The sequence below is a fragment of the Haliaeetus albicilla genome, chromosome Z, assembly GCF_947461875.1.
Source record: "Haliaeetus albicilla chromosome Z, bHalAlb1.1, whole genome shotgun sequence".
Lineage (NCBI taxonomy): Eukaryota > Metazoa > Chordata > Aves > Accipitriformes > Accipitridae > Haliaeetus > Haliaeetus albicilla.
Window position 1 is genome coordinate 53,127,882 of NC_091516.1, and position 15,957 is coordinate 53,143,838.

At 41.3% G+C, this 15,957-nt stretch overlaps 2 protein-coding genes across 6 annotated transcripts in view; both read right to left on the minus strand.

Annotated features, from left to right (window-relative positions):
- Positions 1-668, minus strand: part of HSD17B4 (hydroxysteroid 17-beta dehydrogenase 4) — a 67,001-nt gene extending 66,333 nt beyond the window's left edge. Inside the window, exon 1 of the mRNA XM_069775695.1 lies at positions 531-668. Coding sequence (XP_069631796.1) covers positions 531-588 — 58 coding nt within the window. The 5' untranslated portion in view covers positions 589-668. The remainder of the gene's footprint in view (positions 1-530) is intronic.
- A 12,523-nt stretch (positions 669-13,191) lies between these two features.
- The window catches only part of TNFAIP8 (TNF alpha induced protein 8), a 61,984-nt gene continuing 59,218 nt past the window's right edge, over positions 13,192-15,957 (minus strand). For all 5 annotated transcript variants that reach the window (XM_069777701.1, XM_009916032.2, XM_069777703.1 and 2 more), the window contains one exon: positions 13,192-15,053. In XM_069777701.1, the coding sequence (XP_069633802.1) occupies positions 14,488-15,053 (566 nt within the window). In that variant the 3' untranslated portion in view covers positions 13,192-14,487. The remainder of the gene's footprint in view (positions 15,054-15,957) is intronic.

Consider the following 15,957-nt stretch of genomic DNA (forward strand, 5'->3'; position numbering starts at 1 on the left):
GAGCAGGACACCCATTACGGACTGCTATGAAGTAGCGATGCTCCTCCCGGGTATCTAAGGGACAGAAAGCACGCATTTGGAGGCAGTGCTAATTTTCAGCAGTATCAGCGCTCGGATCGAACCGCAGTAGCTCCAAAGCACTGCAAGAAACGCGACGGTAACCCCTGTACAGCCTTGGCACTGCCGCGGCGGCCCTGACGGGCGAGGGCCGGCACCTGACAGGGCCGCCGCGGGGCCCGGCCTCCGCCGCGGCCCCGCGCCTCCTACCCGCCGCCGCACCTCTCTCTTCTGCAGGGGGGGCGGGGGGGGAACCCAACAAACAAACACAAAAACGTCTTCCAGGTGCACAGCCCTCTCTGACGTCCCCGGCTGCCACCGGAGGACACGGGGGCACCTGTCAGCGGCGGCTGCAGGGAGATCGCCTCGCCCGGCCTGCCGCGGGAAAGCCCGCCACGCACCCAGCCGCCTCCTGCGGCGGACAAACCCCCCCCCCGCCACACCGCACCCTGGGACGGGACGGCGCTGCTCACCTCCTCCGGCGCCGGTGACCAGCACCACTCTCCCGTCAAACCTCAGCCCGGCCGCCATGGCGCTCCGCTTCCCGGCGCTCGACTGCCCGGCCCGCCGGCCCGGCCCCCCGCTGGCAGGGCAGGACAAGGCGAAGGCGGGGGGGGCGGTGCGAGGGCCACCACCGCGCATGCGCCGCCGCCCTCGCCCTGAGGGAAGCGGTTGGGGGCGCGACGCGGGCCCCGGCGGCGCCGCCGAGCCGAGGTGGGGAAAGAGCTGGGCCCCGCGGCGGGGGCAGGCGGTCGCTTTCGGGCGCCGGCACCGCCGGTTCGCTGTGTTGCCGTGCCTTTACAGGCAAGGCGAGCCGCTTGTGAACATGCGGGGACTGTGACAGGCGAGCTGGTCCGTCCTGCTGCAGGGCAGGCACATCTTCACGGGTGTCTAAGGAGGCCACGGCCGGGTAGGGCGGATTTCGAGGTCAGGCTGCCTGAATGTAGACATCACGCCTCCGTTTAAAGTTAATCTTGGTTTACGTCTTTCGTATTAATCTTATCTTTTATGTTGTGTTATTTTTTGCTTTAATTGCTCTTGCCCAATCCAGGTCACTGCTTTCAGCTGTTGCTTCTCTGGTTGTGGGAGTTCTTTGGATCGAACAATTAATGTGAAACATGCTGCCTTTTTTTCCCCCCAGATTTGCCTCTCCGTCTGTGGAAGGCTGTACTGGGTGTCCGTGCCCAGGCGCTGGCAGGGGGGCTGCAGGGGTCTCTGTGAGGGGAGGCCGGGGCTGCCCTGTGCCAGAGGCAGACAGCTCCAGCCGCCCCACCGCCCGGCACGGCTGAGCCCCGCAGCCAAGGTGGTGGCGCCTGCATGAGAACGTATTTGAGAAAGTCTAAAGAACACTGCGTGGCAGTTGTGGGAGAGCAAGAACACGGGAGAGAAACAACCCTGCAGACCCCCAGGTCGGTGGAGAAGGAGAGGGAGGAGGCGCTCCAGGAGCCGGAGCAGAGATTCCCCTGCAGCCCGTGGGGAAGCAGGTTTTCTGGCAGGACTTGTGACCCCATGTGGGACCCACGCTGGAGCAGTCTGTGCCTGAAGGACTGCAGCCTGTGGAGAGGACTCAGGTGTCGTGGTTTAACCCCAGCCAGCAACTAAACACCACGCAGCCGCTCACTCACTGCCCCCCATCCAGTGGGATGGGGGAGAAAATCAGGAGAAGAAGTAAAACTCCTGGGTTGAGATAAGAACGGTTTAATAGAACAGAAAAGAAGAAACTAATAATGATAATGGTAACACTAATAAAATGACAACAGTAGTAATAAAAGGATTGAAATGTACAAATGATGCGCAGGGCAATTGCTCACCACCCGCCGACCGACACCCAGCCAGTCCCTGAGCGGCGAATCCCTGCCCCCCACTTCCCAGTTCCTAAACTAGATGGGACGTCCCATGGTATGGAATACACTGTTGGCCAGTCTGGGTCAGGTGCCCTGGTTGTGTCCTGTGCCAACTTCTTGTGCCCTGGCTGGGCATGAGAAGCTGAAAAATCCTTGACTTTAGTCTAAACACTACTGAGCAACAACTGAAAACATCAGTGTTATCAACATTCTTCTCATACTGAACTCAAAACATAGCACTGTACCAGCTACTGGGAAGACAGTTAACTCTATCCCAGCTGAAACCAGGACATCAGGCTGGAGCATTCTGTTCCTGAAGGACTGTGCCGTGTGGAGAGGACCCACTCATAAGCAGTTCGTGAAGAACTGCAGCCCATGGGCATGACCCCATGGTGAAGCAGGGAACAGCGTGAGGAGGAAAGAGTAGGAGAGATGATTGTATTTTGTGGAACCGGCAGAGGGGTTAAGTAGGAATGAACATGCCTATTCATTATATCATTGCAGGCATGGTGTTGTGTGAGATGGTGTCATTCAGCATGTAGTTCTGTTGGGAGTTTTGTAGGGCCACTGCTCTGGATCTCAGCAGTAGATCTAGTTAGGATTTTCCAGTATTACCTACCCAACTCAGGTGATGACAAATTTTATCTGAACTATGGACAGGGATCTCATGGAGCTATTCCTTCTTACTTGTTCACTCTCCTGGCTGACTGAGAGCACTATAAGCCTGAGACTCTGGGAGCTGTAAACTCCCTGCTTCTTTGCATTGTCTGTCTTAAACCTAGGAGATGCTCAGGGAACAGAGTAAGGAGTGCCCAGAATTCAGAGCAGCTGACTAGCTTATTTTACTGTGGAAATCATCGGCATACTCCCTCTGCACAGATGAACTTTAATTCATTATTAACATTTCTTGTACAGTTTGTAAAGTTTGGATTATTTCTGGAGTTAGTAGGAAAAAAAAAAAAAAAAAAGGTTTTGCTGCAGATTCTCTCTTTGGCTGTTAGTGCATTACCGTCTAAAGAGAGGTGATAGTTACCCAAGTGGTAGCTATTTGCAGACTTCCAAACTCGAAGAAACTAGCATTTCTGACCTCAGGTAGTCTGTAACATTCACTCCTTTAGAAGTAGTAGGAATAAAGATGTATTGCCTGTGATTTTATTACATGCGGTTCAGTTTGAACGAAGAAGTTGCATCGAATACTATAATTGCAGTTAACAGTTTGGGCACTAGAGGGAGCATTGTGATACAGTAAAAGTGACTTCGATCTCTACGTTTACAAATACCACACCACAAGTAATGAAATTCTAATACGACGAACCTAAAAAAGGCTTACGCACAGATCAGGGCAAATGGACACTGCTTTTAATACACACTGGTTTTACTTAGCCAACAGATTCACTGGGATGGTGGCATTCTTCTGGCTGTGTAGGCAGTTTATATGTATGCATTGGAAACTACGAAAAATTGTTCTGGAGGCAGATAAAGGGAACACAGGACAGACAAATAGCCTACAAAAAATCGTGAGTTTTAACTATGGGAAATATTTTTGAATGTGCACAGAAACAAGCCCTTGCACTGGATGTGTGTTATTCTGGCACTGGTATTAATTGGCACAAAATATCCGTGCAACTAGTTACACTTCCAAAGTTTGCCTATTTCATTTGAATGCAGCTCAAGACAAGAGCAAATTTCACACCAGTGAGAGGCCCGGTGCAGCTGGCTGTGTATAGCAGAGAGAACATCACTGATGGTGATTTGTCTGTGCTACGCTTGATGGCAGGAGGAAGTTGTTCCCTGGGAGGGCAGAGCTGGAGTCAGTTTGCGATTGCTCTTCCTGAGGAAGTAAGAGATTGAGCTCATAACCGTGTGTGAGCTTTAGTTTAGCCTCAACACTCAGTATTTTGGTTATTGTTGCTATACTGTGGGATGGGGCTCCCGCCGGGGAGATGAGCGGAAAGTCTCCAGGACAAGAGCGGTGCTGGCTGCTGCGAGAGCCACCTGGCTGGCCCTGCCACAGGCACAGTGCACGGAAGAGAGCCGTGCACCGATGCAGTGTGTAGCCAGTGTGCTATGTGCTGAGCGTTACGTACCCTTATTGGCTCCCACGTGTTTATTAGGGGTGTTGGGGGCTTGGGTCTGTATTGTCCAGTAAGTTTAGGATTTAGTTTGTTGGGGTAGGGGAATGCATGCAAACTAACAGCACAAATACCCAGCTTAGTCAACTGTGCATATGCTCCTGGAAACTCTAGTTCAGACGGGGAATGCTCGCAGGAACTACTGTGGTCATCCTTACACCACCAAATTTATTTGCATAATCCCTTACATAATCATATCCATCTCAAGCAGCATAGTTTTGTGTGTGTGGCTATAAATGAGTCCTATGAGAATTTCATTCATTTTTGGTGCTAGTTCTGGCCTCTTACATGATCTTGAACATGCCATCTCAGCTCTAGCCTTTCAGATTCCATAGTCTTCTGCATCCTGGTTTTTTTTATATCATTGGCTATTCAAGGAAAGGACTCGACTCTTGGAATTTGCCTGGAAGCTAGTACTTACATGCCCCAAGTAAGATCAGACCCTGAGGTACTTCTATAGCATAATTTGTTCTTTAGGTAGCTAACCAACAGGCCTTGTTAACAAATCAGGATCTTCTATAGCTTTCTCATTTCGGTGCATAGACTGGGATTAGAATTAGCAACCAGTTCACACTTCACAAAAATAAATAAAATTGGAGTTTCCTCAACAGATTTATTTTTTTTTTTCTGGAAAACACAACAGAAAGTGCACTGGAGTGAAAGTATGTCACTTTGACATTTTATGTTTTTAAAGTGAAACCTGTCTGTATTCAAAAGATCGAAACGAAGAACCACTCAGAATGGAAAGGGTTTTGATGGGTTCCCTTAACAGTTGGAAGTGATTTGTTCCAAAAGTCATACAGCTATCAGAAAATACTTGCATCAGTCTGAAATGAGGTATGAGGGCAAAACACTACCACTGTTAACCAAAGCGGGGTGACATTGGGTGGAAACTTGAATGCAGCAGGTGTCAAGCCACAAATCAATAGCAGGTGTCAAACTGAGTTTTGAATGAGTGAGCCCTAGTGGGAGATTAATAGCAAGATATCCAGATTCCAAACTCAGCCAGACAGGGTGTAAAGTGGTCGAAACTGGTAATGAAATAAGTGAGTCAGAAAGGAAGACTTAATTAAATCTGCTTTATTTTTTCTCTTAGTGAGCACTGTGAACTAACATATATTTATCATTAACTCTTTTACTGACATAGCAGGCTTTTTACACAAGGAAAAATTTGCCAAAAACCCCAGGCAGTACCCTGTAATACTGAGTACAATCATGTTTTTTTCTGTTATGCTTCAATGCCTAGACCAGGTAAGTTCTTTTATAAACAGTGAATGTTCATGTTGTGCACTAAAACAAATTTGATGTTTGTATGTTGTAGTCATTCTTTCGACTAACAGGTTAGATAATTGGGGGGGTTTTTTGGCTTTGTCTCTTTTATAAACTTGGGGTTGCATGTGTTGTGGGTACTGTAAGAGTCTTAATCCCATTGAAAATGTTTTCTATGGTAAGCACATTTGAACTTTTTATTCAGGGGGAATAAATGAATTGACAGACTTGCTTTTACTCTGTATTTTTTAATATTGCTAAAAGACCTGTTTGGATCATAAGACTCATTTTCAAGTACTTTATTTGCTTTCTAAATGGTTTTGCTCATGGAGATTTGTAGAGGCCTATTGACTGGGAACAAAGATTTCTCTACAAGTGAGAGTGAAGGGGGCAACAAGATGTTTCTTGCCATGACCAACAACTAGATATTAAATCCATATTAAAAACTGTGGCACCCTTCACTGAACACTACAAAAGCATGGCTTACAAGACATGGTACCTCTGCACAGCCTTAGTGCTGTAGAAGTCCCTGGGGTTTTGAAGATAGATGTTTTCTGCTGTGACCAAAGGGACCTCGCTTGCAGCCAGGTCATCATCCCCATTTCCCTCCCCCCTCTCTCTCTGCAGCCATCCTCTGGCTGCCAGTGCAGAGAGGTCATTGAGAGGTCTCAGCCCTCAGCTGCTCACAAATGTTCATCTCATAAAAATGAACTCTATAGCCCAGCTCCCCCTACTAATTACTCTCTTAGTAAAAGTGGTTAGAGAAAACTACTTATTTTGATTAGATATACAATTTCATGTGCTAGAAACCACTGCTGAGGAATTCCTCATAGCTAGCGTATAGTGTTTCTATTGATTTCTTTCACCTGCAGGAATAGCAAATAGTATTATTTCCATTCTAACTTGCATTCCATTGTATTCTTTTATTTTTCTGTGACCCTACAGCATTTAGTAAGTGGGGGTTTTCTTGCCATTGAATCCATTGTTTGTCACGCTCAGAACTTGAAAAGCAGCTTTCCCGATGTGATGTTGAAGAGCAGCCTACTGTGTAGTTAACAGTGGATATATTCTTATGAACCAACTGCAAATGTAAATGCAAACATTTTTATAGCTCTTGTCAACAACCCACATCACAGGAGGTCTCATGTCCCTGTTTTGGCAAGAAACATTAATTTTGGCATTTGTTGCACATACCAGTCAATTAAGTGGAAAATCCATGCTGGGGCACAAGCAGAGCACTATGGAAGCCCTCCATTTGATTCCATCAGAGACTTCGGGTTTAAGGGAGACTGAAGCCCTGGGTCAGTCAGGGCTTGGTGGACTGCTGAGCTGGTATGTAGTAATGCATTAGTAGAACAAACTCATTAAGCAGAAACTAGTTGCTTGTGCACATCTACAGCTTTGAAAATACATCCTGTGGAGAGACGTTATTGAGGTGCTGGCAAAAGGTTATGGTGTTGCTCCTGTAACACAACTACTCCATTCCATCCTAAATGATTCTTCATGAAAAATCCATTAACTTGGCCTCCTTGAAGGAAAAAAAAACCAAAAACAAAACCAAACAAACAAACTAAAAACCCCACATGGACTAAGACGTGAAAGACTAGCAAATAACCATATGTCGCATTCTGTGGAAATCAGATGCATATCGAGACTACTACCAAGTTAAGGGTAAATAGATTCTACAGATGAGCTCAATCTCTAATGAATAAATGGAAGGCTTGAAATGACTCCTGAGAAAACTGATTCAGTGCCGTTGCTTCCTGAGTTAACAGCCATATTGAGCTTTAGAACAGCCAAAAATTTCAAGAGGTTCTGCTCGTAAATCCAGGCAGCTCCTTTAATAAACAGAAAATGTGCACAAAAGATAAGCTACTTTTAAACTATGCCTCCTAAAATGGCCTCTTCTCTCAAGCTGCCACCAAGGGCATTCTAGAGTTCTTAATGCCAGTGTTACAGAAGCTTTCTTTGTGCACAACAGCACACATGTATTAATTCCCCCCCCAGAGAAACAGCAGAATTCCAGTTGTCTCTCAGAAATACCCACTCCACCAGCTTCCACCCCAACCACCCCAAAAATGCAAATGAAAGCCAAACGTGACAGGTCTAGATTGACTATATTCTGTGGTGAGAATTCCTCCACAACCTGCAGTAAAGAGCAATTTTCATCAAGAATACATGAATTATGGAATAGCCCACTACATTAGAAGCAAAATGGGTAGATGGAGAACAGCCAGTCAACTAAGTAACAACATAAACGCCTTTTCCTGTAGGAGCTTGTACTCCTCTTCAGCACTTGCTTTGCTAATTGGGAATGAGGTGGAAAGTCTGAATTTCCCAGGCAAGTTTCTCCCAGCTCCAAACAGTAGCAAAGACTAATTTTCATCAATACTGTTTTGTAAAGGGCCTCCTTCCCTGTTTCCATGCTTTGTAGTATAAGCTACTCAGTTCTAGCTTTGGGGTAAGCAGTTGATTGCAGTGTCATAGGATACTGGAACTGTAAGCTTAAACATGCGGTCTTACTTAGCCAAAGTCAAATGCCTATGCTTACAGTAGGCAGTAGACCTTATCACAGTGAAGATGGCAAAGCAAACTTAATGAGATCTTTGTCTCATCACAGCCCTTTCTCCCAGAAAAGTGCTGAGCTATCCACTTTTCCCTAATAATTTCTCATATGATGGCACAGCAAATGCACTTTTGGGAGTGTCCATACTGTTGAAATCAAGTTAGGCAGCCTGTAACTGAGATAGCTTTTCAGTTGGGTAAAGACACTCCCTTTAGTTCCAATGATGAGATCATTTTTCTGTTGCTGTATTATCAAGATCCTTGAGATACAGAACCAGCTTTCTTGAAAGTACCAGCTGATGTCATGTCATGTCCTGGGACCAATGCACTTATTTCGCCCTTGGCTCAAAGCACTGCCTCAGTCTGTTTTATTTCTGAAATCTCTTAGCAGGCCTAGCAGATGGGACACAGTTGTAGGTCTTGACTCTCCACAAAATAAAACTGAACCCCAAACGAACACAGCAAAAAACCACAGTATCTCATGCCCAGTCAGTGAAGTAAACTGAAAGCATCAGCTAAGTGCTTCTGGAATGGGGAAAGGCTGTCCTTTCATGTCACAGGAGCCCTTAATTAACAGCAGTCTATGAACAGCCAGGGGACTTTCTTCTGAGGACCCAAGCCAAGCCCAGCTACTGAAATAGATTCCTCAAATGAAAGGAGACTAAATTCTGCTCAAGAAAGCCAAATAATTTTTCAACAGTATTCCATAATGGAGTAGAACTGGTGCATTGCCATTCCCATGCAAGAAAAGAAGGACTGGTGGTATACGGACCCTACTGGGGCTGATTTATTCTATCTACACCATCATACTCTTGGTATTAAAAAAATCTCACACAACTTAAATGTAACAATGTTTTTCATCTCTACTAGCTGTGGCTTGGCTAGAACAATCAACAATAAATTAATTCTGAAAAATGTAATTCAAAATGTCCCACAAATGTGTTGCAAATTAAGGGCTTTATGTTGCCAAGTTTAAAGACCAGTGGGGCTGATACTCTGAAAAGGTGCCAGCAGGAACTGGAGAAGTGGGTGAAAAGCCAACAATTTTCTCTTGGAACAACCTGCATTTATCAAAATCTTCAGAATTATATCCACTAAGAAGTTTCTTTGTAGCACACAAAACACATAGTGACTGAAGAAAGAAACAAGGTATCTAGGAAGAAAAATACCGTGCAGGAGGCTGACTTCTATTTTGTTTCAGCTCGTACTTCTGTGCATAATAAAAGCACATTTAAAACCCGAATATTTAATACAAACTGAAATAGGAATTAATTTGTCATTAAACCAATGGAAAGTATGATTTTAAAATCCAGTGTTAAGATTTTTAGAATAGATGGTAATAGGTGGTGATGGTAAAAGTAATTTATATCTAAATCACAGCAACTGTAGGAAGCTCTACCTTTGTCCTCCACCTACCACACCAAGACTTTCCCACAGGAGAGAACAACAAATAGCAAACACATTTCTGTTGCTTGGGAAAGCTGGGTAAGTAATGTACCTCCTTAATTCTGTTATTCTTAATCATTATAGTCCGCTTCTTTGCTTGATGCTGTTTAATCATGGGACATCCCAAAGCTATGATGAGCTGCATTTATTTTAGTTTGCTCCCTGATATAAAGGAATGCTATAAGGGACATTTCTGCAGAAACTGCTGTTGTGATAACAAGTAGAAATTTACAGACTGTTAGAAGACATACGTCAGTTCCTGTATTTCCCAAGATCGCAAGAAATAGTGGGTATTGATTTAGGAACGTCCTGCCTGTAAATGTCAGCTTTAAAATTGGAAACCAGAACTCTAAATATTAAAACTGAGTACTAAGAAAAGAGAAGTCCCTTCAGCAATTTGCGGTTTAAACATTAAGAAATCTTGATTTGTGATATAGGCCAAGCACTACTGTAACAGAGACAGCTCTTAGACATACCCTGTAAGAAGATACTTCTCCTTTATTTTCATAGAGAGAAAATAAATCACATGGTTACCTAAAATATTTAATACTAATGCTAAAGTTGCAATATAATTTCAGCTCCAGTATGCAAACTTCAGCATGAATAGGTTAGTAATTTACTATGTACTAGTTTTTAAGAACTTCTTTCTCTCTAAGAACAAATGCAAGGGTTTTGTTGGGTTTTGGGTTTTTTTTAACTAATTGGAAATAACAACCACATTACTTAGCCTAAAGTTTCTGAGTAGTAGCCACGGTGTGGGTTTGGGCAGCAATTATTTTTTGAAGATAGATAGGAAACTTTCCTCTCCCAAAAGAAGTTTCATTTATGTGCAAAATGTAAAAAAATAAGATATTACAGAACTTTTCTGGACAACTATAATCTCCTTTGACAGTTGTTTTATCCAAAGCACAGATGTTTGCCACTTAACCATGAATGTTGGCTGACCTGCCCAAACCTCAATGAAAACCAGTTGTAATAAGAAGGTTTCTCTGCAAATGGTTATGCAAACGGGAATCTTCATTTCATGTTCATGCTGAAGTATGCCCTCTGTAATGCATTCAAAAGCACTAGGGTTTTGTGTGTGTGTGTGGTTTTTTTTTTAAAGGCTCAGAAGTACATGTACTGAAATCACAGCTAAATGCTTATTAAAGTGATGAGGGTATACACTATATCTGAAACAGTATTAACAACTAAATCAAGATGTAGATTATTCTTTCAGATTCCAAATTACATTGCAAAAAAAGCCCAGAAACTGGTAGTTAGCTCTGTTTTTTTTTTTTTCATTAAGCAAAGTGGGTAACGGTCTATCTACTGTTCTCCTTAGATGCATACACAATGTAATATAATCTTGGGGCAAAAATAGTAGCAAAGGAATAGACCTGCCTGAAGACTAGTTCTGCTGCTCAGATGGGCAGGAAAAGCATGCAAGGCCAAAGGAAAGCTATGGTAGCAGGTCATCAGATGGTGAAAACTCATCATAGAGAGACTATCTAAGCCCATACAATGTGCAACTTATCCATCCTTTTAATAACAGTCACCTTTGACAATGATGGATTTATGGGTAGTGTGGATTCCTCTGCTAGACCATGAAAACAAGCATGTTCTGGTCCCTTGAAGAGATACATGCAGAATTCCAGTTTACCTTTAAATAGTCACATTCTAGCTGTTACAGCTACAATAAGGGGCTGGAAAGCAACTGAAGCCAACTTCCATCAAAATCATCTCACTACTTTCTTGGGACAATGCAATCTTTTTAGGGAGAGATGTAAAAAAGCAATTGGCCATCTCCTCACTCCTTTATTTTACAGGAATTTGCTTTATGGGTGGGGTTGAATCTTTCTGTAGAAGGGACATGATTTGGTATTTCCCTAAAGAAAAAAAAAAAATACAGCCCCACACCAGTTGCTGAAAGCTTCCAGACTCCTACTAATCTCCACGCCTTCTGAATGGAAATAAATCTCAAGAGACCTTAAGGACAAGAATAAGGTTTGTAACTTACCCAGCTGTGTCTTTTTGTTTGTCTTTTTTTTTGTCTATGCATACACACAAGTGCATACAAACATCATTAAGGGGTGGTCAAAAGGTTTAGTGAATCCCTTTTAAGGTGGCACACACAAAATGGCTGTGATAACCTCCCTGTATCTTGCTTTCTTTGTATGGCTGAGATCACAGTTGTTTGCTATGTCTTGCAAAAGGTATCCAAGGTCTGACTTGCCACTTTTTCAGTGCCTTTAGAAGGCTGTAACACTAGTTTTAACTTCCACAACTTCACCAACGTACATTTTGATGGCATTTGGCACTACATTTTAACTAAACTTTGAATGGGCATTACAAATAGGAAACACCTAAGGTACTGAGATATAAAAGCATAGTGTAAAGTGAATCCATGATTGGACTTTAATGTATTAATGATTTTTATCCTATTAAAACACAATGTTGCATCAGTTTTACAGCACAGAATAATGGCATTATCCTACCCATAATTAAACAGTACTAATGTAACCTTTTTTAAACTCTTGACTATGCCAAGTTTCTGCTAGAGGGTCGATGCTTTAATATGACAAGTGTATTAAAATGAAAAATGCCATCAATTTATTTCTGAATTTTGATAATTAAAGCCACTATTTATGTATGCTGCAGGAAAAATAAATTAACTGCGAAAGTATACAGCTTGAGTGCTATGTTGTGTTATTTATAAAGGTAGGTCTTTGGAAATCCAGTACAATTGTTTTCTTTCATCATTACAGAAGTCACTTCTTTGTAATTGAAAATGAATGCCAGACAAGAACTATTGTTACAGCATCTCAGAAGACTGTAACTACATTGTAAGCTACATATAACTTCTCCTAGTTGTCAAGTTTTTATGCTTATAATCAAATCTCCATGAGCTATTTTCACTTCTTCTAAAAAGTGAATGGCCAGATAATGCAACTGAGCAAGAAGTTACTGTCTTACTGAAAATATACAGTTTGACTACAATATGGCTCATATATATGCGAGTAGGTGTTCATTAACAATGTACAAGGAACACTTAAGCAATTTTTGCCCCAGAGAAAATTCAAATTTGAGCAGTCAAAATATTCTGGGTCATGGCTGAAGAAAATCTTTCATGCTTTATGTAGCACATGTATATATTACGTCTTGTTCTAAACAAGGTACTGTCCTGTCCTCCTTTCAGTAACTGTTACCATTCATTATAAACTATACTATTTTGGAGAATCAGAACATGATTTAGAAAAAAAGGATTTGTGAAGAAAACTGTTTCAATTTCTAGAAGTCAAGTTCCTTTTTATTCTCACCTCAGAGAGAACTGGGAAAGAAAACAAACAGCTTTCTCTTTCTAGGTGGGAAAAGAAAAGAAATAGGTGGAACAAATACATCAGAAACTATACTCTTTACATATTGTGGGATTTTCCTCATGATATTGCATTCCTATACATGACTTCTGATGGACAAAAGTACAATATATTTACTGTTTAAGTAAAACATGGGAAGGGATCTTAAATGATATTCCTTCAGATGTCTAACCTAATAATCTATTTCTTGGCAAATTCTGGTGTACTATCCTTACATCAGTTCCCAGTTGTTCTAGCCTAGTAATACATTAATCATCTCTCTCTGCTGGACGCTAGTGGCTTGTATAAAATGAGTTCACATTTTGAACACACATTTCTCTGGCACATTTCTGGCACCTTTCTGGGAATATTCAGAGCCTAGTGACCAAACAAACATGAATAAAAGTGAATTTTCTCTCTTAAAAAATTACAAGTAATGCTGAAGCCATATGTCGGAGACTGTGATGCTTTCATTACTGGCACAGGCCAAGTTTGCTCTTTATAATTTAAAATGCAGCAAGGGAAAAAAAAAGGCATGAAAAGTTCAGAGTGCAAATATTCTTTGGTTTACTTGTTACAACAAAAGGACACAGCAAACAGCAAAAACACTGGCAATTAAATAAACAGCAAATTCTTTATAAGCTTCCTAACAAAAATGCTTCTGGTGTTTGAAATGTATTAACTTCATGCTTTTAAGTACATTACAGTGTCTAGAAAGTCACATTTTTTTATCCCCCAAGGGCAAGGCAGGTAGAAGATGAGAGAGGAAAAAGATGGATGAAAATAAGAGGGGAAAAAAGAAGAAGAAACAAAATTTATCCAACATTCCATTTTTTCATTAGTTAAATAGTATGTAACACAATACAACTAATTGCTGTTTCTAGTTTCATTGTACACAAAGCAAATTGGCTTGGAATTTATTTTCAGCAGATCAAACTTTCTGAATTCACATCATCATACACATCAGCCTAGTGTATAAAATATACTGCCTCACACCTTTTCAGAAAGAATTGTGACTTATTAGCAGGATTCTATATATCTTAAGGAATTGCACAGGTAAGTCACTGTGTTTTACCTTACCATAGGTAGAGTTAAAATTACGTACCGCAGGTGGTTTCTAGGGAATACTCTTCCCCAGTAAGGCTATTTTACTGTAGCTTATTCCTCAAATAATCCCCATTTAATCAAAGGAAGCAAGCATCTGTGCAGGTCTATAAGGATCTATACTTGGTAGCCTTGCAGACAGGAAGTTTTCACCACTGAGCTGGAGATGAACAAGCCTGTTAAGACTCTACATGACAGCATCACTGATATTATTTGAAACTGAATGCTTCATAAGGGCAACATTAGGAAGCTGTGATCTGTGCAGAGAGCATAAAAGACTATAAATGAATCAAATATATCTATTTTACAAATAAGTCAGAGAAATTATAGAGTGTACCATCACCACGATAGTCTGTTACTGACATACTGGACTCTGATAGTTTAGAAATAATTCTGTAAATCTATGAAAGATGTGGATTGTCTGACAGCATATTGTTCTGTTTTGTATATCTATCTTGCAAGACTCTTACTCTGCTTGGAGCGTTCTCTTTTATTGTCTTTATCCAGCTGTTTCCATAGGCAAAGCACAGTAAAAAAAGTCATGTGCAGTCTTTCTTCCAGATGGACTATGAATAGCAACAGATAGCTCATAACAAGGAATCAATTTAATAAAGATATTTTAGAAATAATTGTCAAAATGTAAAAAAACATTTTTGCATGCTCCCTTATTCCTTCATAAATCAACAGTGTTTCATCTACAAGTAACGCATAGGCAGTCAACATTAATACAAGTACCTATATGTTCCCCTCATCTAGCATTTTGTTGACACCATCACAAAGCTTCTGCAAATGGAGTTTATAAGGTCCAAAGGGATTGTACAAGGCAGCCAAAAATTCACAATCAGAGAAGTGATCAAACACATTGTTGACGCGTCCATGTGACTTTGCAGTTAGGTGACGCTGAATGATTTCATGAAGTAGCTCTCTACAATCATTTAACAGTTTGGACAAAAAATTCCTGTCAAAGGTATAATCCACCTGATGGAAACTGACCACGGTCTTAGCCAGCTGATGAACTTTCTTCTTGAATTTCTCCATCAACGCTATTTCATCCTGATTAAATTGGTTGTTCCTGTAGAGAATTGCCAATTTGAGGACTATTTTAATGAGGTTTTTGATGATTTTCTCTGCTTCCTTTTTATTTTGTGTATATTCCTTTGTCACTCTATAGAGCTCATCTAAAACATCACTGCTTGTATCATCGATCAAAGTAGTTGCTATTGATTTGGACACCATTTTTCCAAGGATCTTCTTCTGGGCCTGAATGGCCAGACTTTTGGAGTTGAAGACATCTGTGGCCACTGGGGGGAGAAAAAAGTATGCAGTCAATACTATATAACAGACGTACTAGGGACAGTAAGTTGAGGAATAGTTCCATGTCTATCCATTCATATTAGTCTTACTAACTGCCACAAAAATAATGCAAACTTACGCATGCAGTTGCAGAAAACCCCACCTTTTCAATCGCTAAAACTGTTGTCTCTAGGTTTACATTCTTTTATACTGTTTTACTTTTGAGAAAATACAAAAACAAGATAGAACTTGCTCAAAAATGGTTTAAAATAAACCTGCCCTATTTGATCAGATGAGTCGTAAGTCTGATCTGATTCTCATATTCATAATGAATTCTGAAACCATGACTATCCCAATCTCATGACAATTACCACTGCTACTTAATTAAAGATAGTAATTCAGTGAATCAACCATTGTAAAACTTTTTCGTGCTTAGCATGACATGATCAGTGATCTCAGATCCCACACGTCTATTATATTTATATATATATTTTATACATATATATAGCTATATATAAACAAATACAATATAAACACAAAAATCCCTTATCAGCAAACAATACTGAGATTCTCTGAATGCAGTCTGAAGCAGCTAATTTTCAGAAGGAAAGCAAGTATAGATTTAGCAATTCTATGTCCTATACTTAATGCAGAAATAGACAAAAATAAACAGTCTAGGGATTGCCATTAACATTTGCTAGCATAACCTCATAAAGAAATCCTTCTGTGACCAACAAAGTATATCCTAGAACAGATTTCCACCTCCAAAACTATGCTTGCTTGCACTGATATACCTAATGACCTGCTTGTAATTTCTTCAAATACTTAAAAGACCCCAAATGCTCTTTCAGAAACTTGTGTTGTGAAATGTTACAGCTCATGTTCTGTTACCAGTGACAACTATTTACACCA